Source organism: Poecilia reticulata, chromosome 23 (assembly GCF_904066995.2).
Source record: "Poecilia reticulata chromosome 23, P_reticulata-male-v2, whole genome shotgun sequence".
NCBI classification, from domain to species: domain Eukaryota; kingdom Metazoa; phylum Chordata; class Actinopteri; order Cyprinodontiformes; family Poeciliidae; genus Poecilia; species Poecilia reticulata.
In genome coordinates this window covers 5,085,026-5,101,531 of record NC_088852.1, presented here as the reverse complement: position 1 = coordinate 5,101,531, position 16,506 = coordinate 5,085,026, and the positions used below count along the sequence as shown (strand labels likewise).

The 16,506-nt window shown below is 38.3% G+C and overlaps 1 protein-coding gene across 1 annotated transcript; it reads left to right on the top strand.

Moving 5' to 3' along the window:
* Positions 1 to 3,825: 3,825 nt before the first annotated feature.
* LOC103459142 (cryptochrome-1) lies at positions 3,826 to 16,271 on the top strand. The gene is made up of 14 exons (XM_008400469.3): positions 3,826 to 4,770; positions 11,150 to 11,258; positions 11,347 to 11,489; positions 11,574 to 11,758; positions 12,387 to 12,475; positions 12,557 to 12,697; positions 13,352 to 13,663; positions 13,738 to 13,889; positions 14,482 to 14,684; positions 14,773 to 14,871; positions 14,992 to 15,090; positions 15,183 to 15,263; positions 15,350 to 15,453; positions 15,548 to 16,271. The coding sequence occupies exons 1-13, from the start codon at positions 4,613 to 4,615 to the stop codon at positions 15,448 to 15,450; spliced, it is 1,872 nt and encodes a 623-aa protein (XP_008398691.1). The 5' UTR covers positions 3,826 to 4,612; the 3' UTR covers positions 15,451 to 15,453; positions 15,548 to 16,271.
* The last annotated feature ends 235 nt before the right edge of the window (positions 16,272 to 16,506 follow it).

The following is a 16,506-nucleotide window of genomic DNA, read 5'->3' as shown; positions in this document are numbered from 1 at the left end:
TGAATAAAACTTTATTTTTGTAGCACATTGCAAGATCACAAAGTTTCATAAAAGGCAACAAATGCGTATAAACGCAAGAGAAGTTAATACAAAGCTGATTTAAAAAGACAAACACTTGGGAAGATGAACCAAAAACCAGTTAGATGATGTGGGATGATGATCTTTTGACCTCACTCAACAAGAAAATGAATCTGACATCATCTGCCTGTAAGATTAGACACAGATTATGCCGGTTTTTAATTTTAACGCAGTTAGTTTCCGCAGACACTGTGTTTTTTGACATTAAATCTGGATAAAGCAGGTTTTCCTTGACAAGCTGTTGGTTTCATCAAGCTACTGCACTTTTTCAGAAAATCAGACAGGCAGATGTTAACTAAAACTTGCTCAGTCCCACATGTCTCTATGAATATTTTACAGCTTAAGAACTTTGCCCCAAGACTTTCAGAGACTGATTATTCCAACATCTTGTGAAAGCTTCAGGATTTAGCTCCATTTGCTGAAAAATAATCCCTCTGAAGCGTTTATTGCCTGTAAATACAGAATTATTTTTCTTTTTTTTGTTGTTGTTGTTGGCTAAAACAAAGAGTGAGCGAGCTGAATCCTGACGTGCAGAGAGAGAGAGAAGCAGTTGGTGGAATGATGATTCATCCGTTCTGCTGGGGCTTCTCCTCGTGCATCCGAGCTGGATCCACCATCTGTCCCCGCTGCCTGCCATGCCAGAGGCACTTTCCTGCTTTCTTTGCATGACGCTGCATTATGCCAGAGCTGGAAAAACAGACCGAGGTGACATGGGGAGAGTTATGTAACGCCTGGGAAAGTGATGGACCAGGAAAAGCGTAAAACAAATCAACCCAGTGTCTTACAGCTGTGTGTAAGACAACAGCCGGAGCGAAAGAAGCATCTTATGTTTAAAACATCAAACATGAGGATTTCTTTTCGTCTCTTGTCTTTGTCCTCTGGTCTGTGTCACCTTCTGCACTGCGGATCTTCCCCTCCTTGCTCAGGTGAGAGCGGCGGAGGTGGGCAGCTGTCTGTCCTCTGCCGGTGCTCCAGAGTCCGTCCTCACTTATTAGGCCCTGGTTGCCTGGTAACTGGAAAAATTATCATGATTTTCCCTGCAAAGATGATAGATCATGTGTTTCCCAGCAGAAGCTGAGCGTCGCGTTCAGACCTTAGTCATGCTGCGCAGACACATTTTGAAGTCACTAAATAAACAAAGAAATTTTTGAATTTGTTTAGACATTGTATTCATAAATATGTTAGGTTGCCTCAAAAGCTATAGACAAATCAACTAACTGATTTATTCATAAATGACTAAATACAAAGATAGAAAAAATAACTACAGTAATAAAGATGAACATATTTAGTCAACAAAACATTTAAAATGAAATAAGATAATACATTATTAAATACAAATGTTTCATTTCCAAACTCTTAGAAGAGATGAATACTGTTAATATTTTAATACATTTTTTATATCTTTTGAAGATGAAAAAATAAAAAAAAGATCAACAAAATAAACAATAAATATATAAATTTGTGATCAAGTTATTTATTAATTATGACAGTTAACTAAAACTAGTAAAAGAAAAATGATAATTAAATATGAACTAAAAATAACATAAAGCCATGTAAGGATACTGAACTTATTTCAAATCAGTGGTAAAAACTGATAAATATTTCTTTAAAATGTTACACAGTTTGCAACAAAGAAGGTTATTAATGTCTGAGACTATACTGCCTCTCTCTGGTAAACAAAGTGTACTGCAGCGTTTGGCAACGCGGCAATTTTTCAGGCACGAGTAAAAATATGAATAAGGATTTATTTTTTAAACATCACAGTAAGGGTGCAATTTGAAAACACGTACAAGACAAATTATATGCAAAAAAATTGTCATAAAGGCAAAAAAATCTGCAAATGGCACAAATAAAAACATAAATAAAGTGACAAAGACTGACTGAAGTGATTATATTAGTCAAATTTGTATTTAGTAATAATATATGTCATCATACATTATTATCACAATAAGCTATTTTAAATGTATTTTGAATAAAATGTTCATCAAACACAATTTTTCCTTGCAATTTTGATTTGATGCTGCCGCATTCAGGCGAACAGGGTGAATTACATCGCTTTGTCAAAGTCATATTTTACACTTGCATAATTAACCCAGATTATCTGCGTGATGTATTTTGCTATTTTGAATATTAATTACGGAAGAAAAAAAATCTGTTCACCACAACGAGTCCATTTGAGCACGTGATTTCTATAAGACAATCAAAGAACGCAAATCTGTTTGCTTAGTAAAGCACAAAAAATAAATACTTTTACAGTATTAGAGCAAACAGTAAGCAGAAAGTTATTTTATATCACATTTGGCTGTATATTGTTACAATAACGGTCTACCTAATCGAGGAGAAATGGAGAAAAGTACTCATGTTCTGTAAAGTGGAAGAGCACATACGTGTGAAAAAATATTCTAGTCAAAGTAAAAGTACAGAATGAACTGTTTTACTAGAATGAAAAAGTACAAGCTTTGAAATGTACTTATGTTTATCTGTTTCATTCATAATTTATCCCTAATATCTTTAGAATAACTTAGAGAAACAGCAACATTTTATATTTATTCTTTTACAATGTAGCACTGAAGTTGTTTTTCAAAATGTAATTTTTTTCTTAAGAACAAACTAGTACAGTTTTAGAAAAAAATGAATGGATTTATGCAACATGAAAAAAAGACAAGTAGAAAAATAATCCAACAGCAAAACAAAATGTTCATTTGTTGAAATACATTGAAAGTAAAATAAATAACTACATACGAGATAAAAGGAAGAAAAAACTGAAATGACGTAAAACGAAAAAATAAATGAATAACTGGTCCTTAAATTACAAGGCAAAAATAAACAGAATAAATTCCTAAAATAATGAATACATTTTAATTAATTTTCACTTTCCAAGAAAGTTAGTTTGAAGGCAGGATTTCATACCGCCCCTCTCTGGTGAAAATGGCTCATTACAACATCCGACCAATGCAGAAATCTTTTCAGCTTGCATAATTGCAAAGCCATTTTGTTATAGGTGTATGACGCATTTTTCTATTTTGATCTTTAAAAAGAAACCGAGCATGCAGATAATAAACAAACTATTTTTTTGATAAAACTACATAATCGTTATTTGTCATTGAAGAGTTAAGTAATGTATTTGCAGAGGAAAATGTGCGCACATTCACATGCAGAGGGGCTGTATATGAATAAATAGTCAAAAATGTAATTTTAAAACTACCTAATCAAAGAAGTCGAATAATTTGCGTCTGTAAATGTGAAGCACCGTTGTGAAACGGTTTGACTAATAACAAAAAGGGATTAAATATGGTAAAGCTGCAGCTGAACGACTGTAAACAATACGTAACACACGTACGACCTCGTGTGCTGATCCGGGTCTTTTTCTGACAACGCTGTTTTAATATTTATGGGGAGATCTCATTTACACCCCCAAAATCAGCTCTTGTGTGGTGTTATGCAAACAATGGGGTTTATTTACCATTCATTTAATTATATTTATTGCTTGCTTTAGGTCCTCAAAAATAACCAGCTGTGCTCCCATTAATCATTCATTTTCCTTAGTTATCCAGACATAACTAATTTAACCTGGTAACATGCTAGTCTAAGACACCATATGAGGTCATAACTTGATAATAAAGCAAGAGTCCAGCGCACACGCTGGCTGCCTCGCCTCGTAGGAGAGAGCACGCTGCTAAAACGTGACCACGCTGTGACACGCACGAATCGGTTTGGACCAATCACAGCGCAGCTCTGAGCCAGAGGACGTCGCCAGTTGGCGGAGGAACTGCAGTAGGTGCGGCTATACGGGAGAATCGGCGGTCTTCTGGCCATAAGGGGAAAAAAAAATCACCACTTATTTTCACTCAGACGTCTGCTTTCTAGCGTGGAAACCCGTTTGGAAGAGCACGAGGAAGGATTTTGACAACTGGATTTTTCTTTGGACGACATTAAAGCGACGAATTTCGTGGTTTCGAGTTTACATAACAGGCTTTCCTGGTGTTCACCGGTCTTGCTACGGAGCGTTCTGGTCATTCACCTCCTAAAATAACAGGCTAGTTAAATATTCCGTCTTTAACAGTCATATTGTGTCATTAGAGTAAGAGACAAGTCGAGAAGTTTATTGTTTTTTTCAATATTTGTGGGTTTTTCATTATTCAGAATAACAAGTTATACAACAAACCAGGCTAGAGCGCTGCAGCGACCAGGGTCCTAAAGCTCGCCGGGTTCACGTCATTACAGTTCCTTGGAAAACTCACTTTTCTGCGCCCAAATGCTTCAGGAATCAGCTGTTTATCAATTCTTCCACATTATGGAAAAAGTTCTGTTAGAGCAAGGCTAATCAAAAAAAAAAAAAAAAATCCGGGCTTAAGGTTTTTTTTCTTATCTGAAGTGACTTTCTATTTTTTATTCTATATTCTTCTCCTTGGACTATAATAATTACCTGCGAATTGGAATAATAATCAAGTGAGCTCCGTTAAAAGAAGAAGAAGAAGAAGACTGCTGATATCATTCACAAAAGGAATAACTAAAGGGCTCGTCCAGTTGAGTAATGGTCATTAATACGATCCACTGGTTCCGGAAGGGCTTGCGGCTCCACGACAACCCGTCGCTGAAGGACTCTCTGCTGGGGGCTGATACCGTCCGCTGCGTTTACATCCTCGACCCCTGGTTCGCTGGATCTTCCAACGTCGGGATCAACAGGTGGAGGTGAGAGCAGCAACCCATTAACACACTTCATAATGCATTCATGTTTACAAGATTTTCCCAGGATTAAAATTAGGTTAATACAACATCAGATTATATCGACATTTGGGACAAAATGGAGTAAAATGCAGAATTCTGCCTCATGAATTGAGCATCTACTAGGGGAGTAAGTGAAAATCAGGTGATGCAAATGAAATTAGAAAGAAAAAATAAAGAGAATTATTACTTTCCCCCTAAAAAACCTTTGATAATTAGTAATTGTGAAGTTGGGGAACATACAACAATATTACAAATAACAGTGCTGCTGTTACTAAAGATATTGGATCAAAATGCACCGTTCTTTAAAAAAAATCCTCACATACCAACTGTTAAGCACAATGGTGGCTGGGTGATGATGTGGGCTTGTTATGCTTGCAGTCATTGAGTTCTCGTGAACTGTTCTGTTTGCAGAAGTAATGTGGGGTCAAATGTGAGGTCATCTGTTTGACAGTTCAGATTTGTCTTAAACTGGGTCTACAACACAAAAATGATTCAAACATGGCAGCAAATTTACATCAGAATGATTGGAAAGGTTTGTGTTGTTTTCAGGTTTACTTTTAAACAATCGCACTTAAAAAAGAAACCTGAACCTTTTTATTTTTGTAAATATTTTTGAAGGAAATAAATTCTCAGTTGGAAGCAGATCTAGAGTTACTAGACTTCATTCATGTAGCAAGTGGACAGGGACGAGACAGAAAGTTACTGCAGATACAGAAAAGACTCAGTGACCCAAATGATCACAAGAGCTTCTATAAAAAGTCCAAATAAGACTTGAAATAACAATGAAGGGATGGAAACACACAGAGTTACCAAACCAAGACATAACTGATAAAATCAGATGCAAATTTAACTTGATGAGACTCAAAAAAATTTGCATATTCGGCAAGTGAAATGAGCCATAATGGGACTTAATGGATGGTAAATACTTCCAAAATACAAAACCCTAACAGGTCGCTTCAGTTGGATTTCTATTGTTTCTCTTCTCAGGGGTTAGTTCAATTAAACTTAGAGGTTTATGTAATTGTATGAAGAAATGAGTCCCAGATTAAAAAAGACATGACTGCTGTGAATCAAAGTGAACCTTCGCACATATGAAACATGGCTTGACCCTGCAGAATCAAACAAGTTTAACCCACATTGATTTTCTTTTCAAGCATATATATTATTATTTGTAAAAAAAAAAAAATAATACAGCTAGTTCATTATTATATAAATAAGCAAAGGTCAAAGTATCAATAATCTGACTGATATATAAGCCTGATTACTCATAGAAGCGATGACTTTACTCTTGTTGTTTCAACTGATCTTCTAAATGTTGGTGATTTCCAGCACATCTGAAGTTTCTTGCATGTTTTTTAGAGTTTCTAGGATGTTATTTTTCAATTAATATCTGTATCATTGACGTTTTATGAGATAAACTTACACAAAGTAGCATATAACCCTGAAATGGAATAAGAAACTTGTGTTTTTATTCTTAAAAACCCCCATAAATGTAGGATTAATTAAGAATCAGATCCTACATTCTTCTAAATATATTCCAAGTCACTGCCGTCAGAAGTGATCTCATTATATAAATCCAGCTGTTCTGTGAAGGCCTCAGAACATTAGTGAACATCCAGTACCACAAAGTCCAAGGAACACGGCAGGGAGGTCAGGGACAACATTGTGGAGACGTTTCCAGCAGCTGGAAAGACTCACTGTTTAACATTCAGAATATTTCGACTGCTATCACTCATTTGGCAAATTTGAGCTTTTTTGGAAGAGCCAGGAGTCTTGTTTACAGTTTGTACCACAAGCAGTGTAGATCATCACCCACTGATTATGCTTGAGATATATTTTTTAAGAAGAATGGCTGAAAAAAAATTGTGTATTTGTGTAAAGCTAGAAAATTAAAGCTTATCCTAAAGCTAATTTAATAAAAAAAACAACCTTTTTGAAAGTATTTTAAAACGTCGACATAACTTGTATGATGCTGTGTGCAGAAAGGACATCCTCTAGCAGTCAGTCATGCATTCAGTGTAAAAATGCCTCTGACTGAAGGCTATCCTGACATGCTAACAGCTCAGTTTCCAGGGAGCAGAAGTGATATTACACAGTAACATCTTAAATCACACCATCAGCTGTTAACTAGCTATGCTAATCCACCTCATTTGCTTTTGCCGCTGAGAAAATCATTGTCAAACATTTGCTGCAGTTCCAGTAAAACGTGATTGTACAAATTATTGCAGACCCTCATCGTGTCGCTCTAACCGCATAAAATGTCGATGTAGCACATTGACATTTGCAGTTGTAGGGGTTTGAATACTTTTCCCAGGTTCTGACGTTGGAGGAATGTTTGTCCCTTCAGAGTTGTCCTTCGGTGTTGCGTTGACGCTTTGGCCAGTCAAAACACGGATTCCCTCTCAGTTCTCCATGTCAGTCTCCACTCCAGCTGCTGCTGTGTGTGCAAACCTTAGCATGCTGTTCATTCATCAGTCCACAAATGGATGTTTTCGTTTCATATGTCATCTCATTCAGTTCTGTTGAGCGTCCATGTTTTTCTTTCAGTGTTACGCAACAGCAGTCGGCTGTGACGCAGTGCAGACACACAATACCGCGATTCCTTCCTTCGTCCCGTTTACTGTGTACATATTCAACGTTTCCATGCAGTTTTTGCGTCAAAACACTATTAAAACTGCATTACTCTGAGATTTTCCTCGAATACGGTCGCTCCAGATGACTTAATAATGGCAACTTCTCGCTTCTCGCTGACATTCCCTGGTGTGGAACAAGTAGGTCAGTGTGTCAACAGCAAACCATTCAACTCTGTGGTTTTTCTGATCTATTTCTGCTGTCCTGCCAGACTAAAAGACCCCAGCTTTGGTCCACAATGAGCTCTAATCCCCACAAAAGCTGCTGCCGTCTGATATCTGTTTTCACGTCATGATTACAGGCTCCTTCTTAGTGATCGTGTTGGTGTAGAACTGTTCTATGAAGTAGCTAAAGATGAGAGGGAGAAACAGTAAAAGTTGGATACAGACGGGACTATAACTGAGCTGCGTAGTGGTTTTCTTTTTGGGTCAGTCTCACGTTGTTAAGCTGACCTTGGATCAGAACAGCTGTGAGCCTAAACCTCCATCTTTGTCCCTGAATACGTGCGTAGTTTTCGGGTGGGGACGTCAGATGGTGACTCAACAAATCTCAACTAATTTAGCCAAAAGGAGAAGGTGAAAAGTTTCAACACGAAAACTTTCCATCCTCAGGTAATGGAAGGTTGTTTATGGTTGAAAACAAAAAATATCCAAATTAAATTAGAGTCATTTTGTTTGCTGCTCAGTGTTCTTGACAGGCAAGGGAAACTACTATCTTAACATGAGGTACTCTTTAAAAAAAGCTTAACTCAAGTGTAAGAAAGCCTCAGAGTGGCTAGAAAAACACTTTATTTTTTTACAGAAAAGCTAAACAATAATAATAGATATCCTCTACTCTCCATGTATTCTCTAAAATGTTTTATGAAATGTTCAGCTCTGGAAAAGCTGCACTGAAACCCACTCATGGTTTTTCCACCAAATATTGATTTATGAATTTTTCCTGAGTTAAAGCATTAGTATTATAGTCTCTAAATAAATATTAACTTGTTTTCTTTGCATTATTTGAGGTCTGAAAGCATCGCATATTTTTCGTGATTTTGACAATTTCTCATTTTCTGCAAATAAATAAAAACAAATTTTGATTATTGGAGACATGTCAAGGTTTCCCCCAGAAAACTTGCTAAGCCTGGTGGTTGGGTGCTTGGCAATCATTCATCCAGCGGCCATTGTGTTTTTGAGTTAAAAATGTTTAAAGCTGACAGGAAATCTGAAAATATAATTTGATTATTATGTTATTAAAAGACTGAAAGATTAACACCTGAACACCAAATATGAAGTCTTATAAAATGTAAACATTTTAATAAGCCTGGTGGGGGCACAAGTAAAGCCTGGTGGTCCGCCAGGCTTATAATACACTGAATGTTGTCAGTAGTTCACAGAATAAAAGAACAATGTTCATTTTACTCAAAAAAATTAGATATAAAAAAAATCTAATTCTTATTACGATGCTTTCTGTTGACTAAAACTAAAAAATAACTAAAACTCAGATTAACTTACACACTGGTGAAGTAATTAGGACATTCACATTGCTGTTATGTTGGTGTAAAAACTGTTGGGTGGGATTGCTGCAGGATGCCTCCGCCTCCTGCTGTCCGTATCCATAGCAACAAGACGGGAAGCTCCACATTGCTGCTGCTCTGCTTGTGTTTACCCATGTGTAGGTGTGATATAAAACGCCCTGCTGTGCTGTAAACAAAAAGTACTAAAAAGAACAACTTGTAGCCGAGTGGATCTTTAAAAGGAAAAAAACATTCAGGTTGAAAATATCTGATTAAAATCACGTTCATGAAACTTTTTAAATTAATTTTCTGTTTGTGTGATTAAGCATTGAATCAGAATATATAAAGAGGAGACAGACATGATCATAATTTCTGTTCTAGCTCAGAAATTTCAGGATTTGAAGAGTAAAATAAGGCAGAAAATGGTCAAATATTTTTTACTACCTTCCTGCTCAGAGAAAGTAAAAGTGAGTTTAGTCTCTTTCAGCCATATTTATTAATTATATTATTTATTCAATTTGGTTTCATAGAATGCTGCTGAGGCTAATTTGTGTCATTAGGGCATTAAATAGAATAATAACATCTGTTAAAGTACTTATTTATGTTCCATACAATAATCAGCAAAATAAAAGTTTTATGCAGCTCTCTATTATATTAATTAGTTTTACATTGTATGATTACTTTGTCTGACACACACAAAAAACCAAGCTAGAGTATTGCATGAATTTTCTTAATTCTTCAGCTTTATTAAGATTGTCTGAGTCGTCCAGCGTTTTTGTTTGATTAGTGAGAAATTAAATCCACTGAAGTATTCTTTAGTAAAAGTTTGAAAGAGTCAACGGTATTAAAAATGTCAGCTTTAGAGCTGCTGTCAGAACAGCAGGATCATCTCTTAAAAAGTACAGCTTTGCTTAATGGAAAGTTAAAGAATGGCCACTCAGTGTCTGGATTAAATTAAAAATAGCAAATGGTTTTTAAAATAATGACTAAAGTAGCTGTGTTAATCATCTTAGTTTATGGGCTTGTTGTATTGATAAAGGAAGGTTGCGATGAAATGTTCCCAGTATAGATCCTGTCTTCAAACCAGTTTAACTACTGAGTCACATCATAGATTAAATCTGAACTGCACTCTGTTTCCTTTCTGTATAAATATAACTATTTTGGATTGAGTTATCATTGGATTTCATTTGTTTTTGTTGGAAGTATACAGAAGAACAACACTTAAATGTTGGAGTTTATTGATTGAAAGTGTGTAACAAGTTAAAACAGGTGCAGGTATTACAATTAACTATTTAAAAATCATACAGTGTGAGTTCTTTTTTTTTAAATCTCACAATTTATAGGCACTTTCTAAGTGGGAAAACTTGTAAAATCTGTATGAAATTCTTATTTTTTTACCATATAATGCTTAAGACCAACTTAAACTATATATCTTTAACTAAGACTGACATGTTAGCTACACATGCACACACACTGTGACAGTTATGTCCTTAATTACCCATAAATAAAGTATTAATCTAGCACTGATAATTATTAAAAAATTTAATGTGTGAGATAACATTTGATTTCTTGCCCAGTTCTTTGTGTACAAACACCAGCTTCTTCTGGCTGCTCCTATTATCCCCAGTGACACACTTACCTCTGCTTCCCTGTCGAGTTTTGTCCGTTTTGTCCTGGTTTACTGATGTTTCTGGTTACTCTTCTTTTCAGCCTTCTGAGCTGCAGCAACATAAGATCAAATTATTTCTTTCACTCCTCGAAAGCGCAGCTTTTAGATCAGGTTCACCTCAGATGGGAGGCATTGTTCAGATGTAGGTCATCACAAAGAAAACGTCCTGTTTTGGACATTCAAATGTAGAAAAACACTCTTATTGTTGTAAATTTTGTGCATAACATCTGATTTATTTGGAGGTCTTCAGGGCATCCAGGAAGGTGGTACTAGAGCGCCACATGCTGGTTCAGAAAGAAAACTGGTTTAGGTTAAATTGATCCTACTCTTGGTCCGGCATCAGTATCATAAAATAATAATCATATAATAATCATAAAATAATGAAAATGAGTTTAATTTGATTACTGATCTTAAATTGTTTCCTCTAATGTGTTTATTTTTTCTATTTTCTCCACTTCCTCAAACAGAGCGTCGTTGTTTTACACCAGTTTGAATAAATAAAAGTTTAAAAGTTTGATGCAGCTCCTCTTCCTGCCTCTCTGCAGGTTCCTGCTGCAGAGTCTCGAGGATTTGGACTCCAGCCTCCGGAAGCTCAACTCCCGTCTGTTCGTGATCCGAGGCCAACCCACGGATGTCTTTCCCAGACTCTTCAAGGTGATTTGACCCACTATATTCTGCACACTTGGGTTGCTGCGGGACTCTCGTGGAAGTCCTGAGTAATCGTTTTGAATCTGTTTTGCAGGAATGGAAGATCACTCGGCTCTCTTACGAGTACGACTCTGAGCCTTTTGGGAAAGAGCGAGATGCTGCCATTAAGAAGCTCGCCTCTGAGGCCGGAGTGGAGGTGACAGTTCGCATCTCCCACACGCTCTACGACCTGGACAAGTGAGTTATCACACACCAAACAGCCCTGCTGCTGTTATTACCGTGTCGGTTTAAAACCAAATGTTTGGTTTTTGTGTTTAACAGGATCATAGAACTAAACGGGGGCCAGTCTCCCCTCACCTACAAGCGGTTCCAGACTCTCATCAGCCGGATGGACGCCGTGGAGCTGCCTGCAGAGTCCATAACGGCTGAGGTCATGGGAAAATGCACGACGCCGCTGTCTGAAGACCACGACGATAAGTTTGGGGTCCCCTCTCTGGAGGAACTAGGTGAGTTCAGCCTAAAGACACAAACAATTAATCAAATTACTGTTAATATTAGATTAAAATAATGATCCGCTTAGACCTTATTTTAGTGTTGTAGTTTGACCTCCATCCAGCAGAGGGTGCCACTGCTTATCCGTAAGCAGAGCAAGTAGATTCAGAATTAAAAATGGTGGAGATATAACAGAACAGAAAAGAGAAACTGAGTCGTTATGAGAATCTGTTTTGAAATATAAACACTCGACAAACTCCTGAAATTTCACATTAACGTTGACGGAGCAGCATCAACTTTTCACCCAACAATTACTGATTTGCTACAAAGGGTGTAATGAGAGAAAGGTGGAGGGCAAAGCGCAGAAAAATTGTAACATGATGGAAAAAGATGTGGTGTGAATAAGCACGGTTGATTTTCAGGGCTTCCTGAGTTTAATAATGCAATAAAAATGTTGCCCTTTATGGAAAGACAAAACCCTGGTTTTTAAGAACGTGGCCTCTTATCAATTAATCGTTAGTCGATCAATAATTTCAACTAACTTTAGATTAACTTGCATTCCTAGTTCAGGCATTCAAATCTGATGATGTTCTGAGATATGAAGCTGGTTTTAAATTGTGTGCTTTTATTGTGAACTCGCAGGTTTTGACACCGAAGGTTTGCCTTCGGCTGTGTGGCCTGGAGGAGAATCCGAAGCTCTCACTCGACTGGAGAGGCACCTGGAGAGGAAGGTCAGTCCAATCTTTTGCTTGTTTTTTTTAAATCGCCTCGTGCTTTTTCAGTTGTGATAACGCGACTGGTTTCGCCATCAGGCGTGGGTGGCGAACTTCGAGCGTCCCAGAATGAACGCCAACTCGCTGCTGGCGAGTCCGACCGGCCTCAGCCCCTACCTGCGCTTCGGCTGCCTCTCCTGCCGCCTCTTCTACTTCAAACTCACCGACCTCTTCAGAAAGGTGAGTGTTTTTACCAACACCATGAGACTTTTTGCTTGGATGGTGCAAGTTTAGGAGTTATTTTCATTTCTATTAGCTTTATGTGTAGTTATTAAAGCCACATGGTTAAAAGTTAGCAGTCTTAGAAAGTTAAGCTAACTTTTATATGAAGCCCTCATCCTGAGCAAGCATGTGGCAACAGTGGGAAGGAACGACGTATTTTTAGCAGGAATAAACACTGAAGAATATCAGGTTTAGTTTGAGAGGTCGGCTTGACCTAGGAGTGCTTTCTATAAAAAAGAAAAAAACTATTTCCATCTTCATCTAGGGAAATACAGCTAAACACAAGGACCTTGTATGAAAATAAAACCAAAGAAAAAAGTGGTTCAGTCGCCAAAAAAGAAAATAAAAAAACAGCTGAGCATGGGATCCATGGGAAAGAAACACAAAACAAAAATAACACCCAGCAAAATATCCATTAATGAGCTCATCCTTGGAAGAAACAACAAAAACACAGAAGAGAAGACACAAAGTCAGCTGCAGGAAGAGTAGCATTAGCTTTAATTAGGAAAAATGCTGGGAAAATGCTCCATCTGCGTCTTTGTGTGGCAATCTTAGGTTTAGACAAGTAGAAAGCGATTGCCCATCTAAATCTTCTCTAACGTCTGATCCCAGGTGAAGAAGAACAGCTCCCCTCCTCTGTCGCTGTACGGCCAGCTGCTGTGGCGCGAGTTCTTCTACACGGCGGCCACCAACAACCCCTGCTTCGACAAGATGGACAGCAACCCCATCTGCGTCCAGATCCCCTGGGACCGCAACCCCGAGGCGCTGGCGAAGTGGGCCGAGGGCCGGACGGGCTTCCCCTGGATCGACGCCATCATGACGCAGCTGAGGCAGGAGGGCTGGATCCACCACCTGGCCCGGCACGCCGTGGCCTGCTTCCTGACCCGGGGGGACCTGTGGATCAGCTGGGAGGAGGGCATGAAGGTAGAGGACGCCGACTTTTTGAGTTGCTGTGCGGTTTCGCAGAACGCATCAAACCTTTTCGGTTTCGTCTCCAGGTGTTCGAGGAGCTGCTGCTGGATGCAGACTGGAGCGTCAACGCCGGCAGCTGGATGTGGCTCTCGTGCAGCTCTTTCTTCCAGCAGTTCTTCCACTGCTACTGCCCAGTCGGGTTCGGCCGACGCACCGACCCCAACGGAGATTACATACGGTACCGTCACTGAGTCCCACTCTGAATTTAACGTTTTAGGTCGATTCTGGTGGCCGTGTGTCCTTAGAAGGTCAACAGCCCAAAACTTTGTCTGGGGTTTTTCAACCGTTTTAGGGTAATTTTAATTAGCTGAATCCAAAAATCTAATTGGTTTTGCTCAATCAGGTCAGCTTTCTGAACTATGGATGCGACATGAGCATTGAAATGTGTTTCTTGTTCTCACATCTGGATCGTTTTTCTGAGAATCTGGGATCAATGAGTGATGAGCAGGAGGAGCGATTCCATCAGAACAGAAAAGAGACGGAGAATTTTACACAATGAAGATGTTGAAAAACAATATTTCCTCCTAAGACCTTTTTGGATGAGAAATATTAATGGAAACGAACTGATAATGTCAAAAAAATTAAATCAATTTAGATCGGATTTCTAATAAAAACCTGACCTGATTGAGAAAAATGTATGTCATTTTTGATTTAGTGGTGCAAAATAGTCCTAATAAAACAAATAACTTCCAAAAAATATTGTTTGTAACCTCCTTGGGATAGGTGAATAATCCGCCACATTCCCGCTCTGTTTCCGTCCCTCCGTTCAGGCGCTACCTACCCATTCTGAGAGGATTCCCAGCGAAGTACATCTACGATCCCTGGAATGCTCCGGAGTCTGTGCAGAAGGCTGCCAAGTGCATCATCGGCGTGCATTACCCCAAGCCCATGGTGAACCACGCTGAGGCCAGCTGCATCAACATCGAGCGAATGAAGCAGATCTACCAGCAGCTCTCCTGTTACAGAGGCCTGGGTATGCTGACTCGTTACTTTCTTTCTCTCTTGTTCAGATGTAAGGTATCTTTCCACATTGATTGACTCTTTATTGTTTACATCCTCAGGCCTTTTGGCTACAGTTCCATCCAACACCAATGGAAACAATGAGGCGTCCTCAGATGCTATGGCGTTCCCCGTCGAGGCTTCACCCCAGGCTCCAACAAGTAAGACTAAAAAATGTTATTCTGTTTAAATAAAGTTGCACAGCTGCACCTCCTTGCTTTTACATTTCTCATTAAAATTCAATCGGTTTAAATGTGTTCTGTCTTTCTTTGATTTTTCAGCCTATCAGATGCCAGTTCATTCACAGACAGACTGGCGCAGCGGGGTGATGGTTTACCTGCAGGGGGATCCACAGAACAGCACCAGCACACACAAGCAGGGTAGGGATTATTTATAACTTCTGAATTATTCATATTTTCATGTCAACCTGTTTGTTTTAATCAACTCTGATGATTGTTTCATCTTCCTGTAGTTCCCAGTTACGCTCCAGCTACCAGCATGATGCGCTACACTCAAAGCAGCCCACAGATTCCAGGTCCTGCACTGCAGAAAGGTGCAAAATAAATCCATTTAAATGGGTGATGTGGGGTAGTTTCTGTTAAAACTTTCTAAATGTCACTTTTTTGTTTTTGTTTTAAGGATTCGAGCATCATCCCGTCACACAGACCAGCGGAAAACGTCCCAATGAGGATTCTGGCCACGGCAGAGGCTCTAAAGTCCAGAGGCAGAGCAACCACTGAAGAGTTAGTGACACATTTATTTTACACACTCATACTCACTGGGATGAAATGTTATGTTTTATGACAAAAATCTTATTTTTTTTTTCATTTCTTTCAGGTGTTTCTGCTCATGGTCCTTCATGTAATCAGCCAAATCAAAGCAGACACTAAAGGACTAAAGGTTTACCTCCAGCACCACGGTGTTGCATGAACGCACCTTCAGGATGATTAAATGCACACACACACACACACGTTCCCGATTAAACAGACTGTGGACTCTGATGAGGACTGCACTTCAGCGCAGCGGCTCACTCGCTGAGCGCTTCTCTGGCTTAATATCGACAAACATCCTTGTGTATATAATGAATTTGCTAACTGCAGCTCACACAACTTGTACATATTTGGATATTTTATGTATGTTTTCTCTCCTTGTGTAGCCATAAACCCACTGATATATTTTTGATATGAGATCATGGATAGATCTTTTTTTGTTTTGATAGTTCTCAATAAATAATAATAATAATAAAAAACATTTAAAGACTTTCCAAAAAAAAAAAAAAAAAAACACTGAGAGAGCTTCTGTGTTTGCTAACCATCGTTTTCCCCAAACTTTGTTCTTTCTTGATCCATCTATCGTAAACTGACAAAGACAGAGTGTTTTGGTTGATCTCAGTAATTTTAGACGTGTCTCATTCCTTTTCAGTGTGGAGGCAAAATAACATTAACCATCTTGATGTTGCCCTTTTTTTTAGTAGTTTTGGAGAATAAAAAAGGACTCAAGAGTCTTTGCATCACAGTGACTTCCCTGTAAGATCCTTAATAAAGACGTGTACCACAAACAAGACTCTAGTGTATTCATTTGAATCAAATTGTGGGTTTTATCTTGAACATGTGAGGAGATTATATAGTTTACCATTTGATCATTGTGTTGCTTCTTCCAGCAACAAGGTAGCTCATAAGGCTTTATAAGATAGAAATAAAACATTGTGGTGGCAAATTAAAGGAAAATAATAAAGAGTTGCAATCTAGACTAAAACTAATGATGTTCCAGTTATTAATTGAAGGCAATCCTAACCA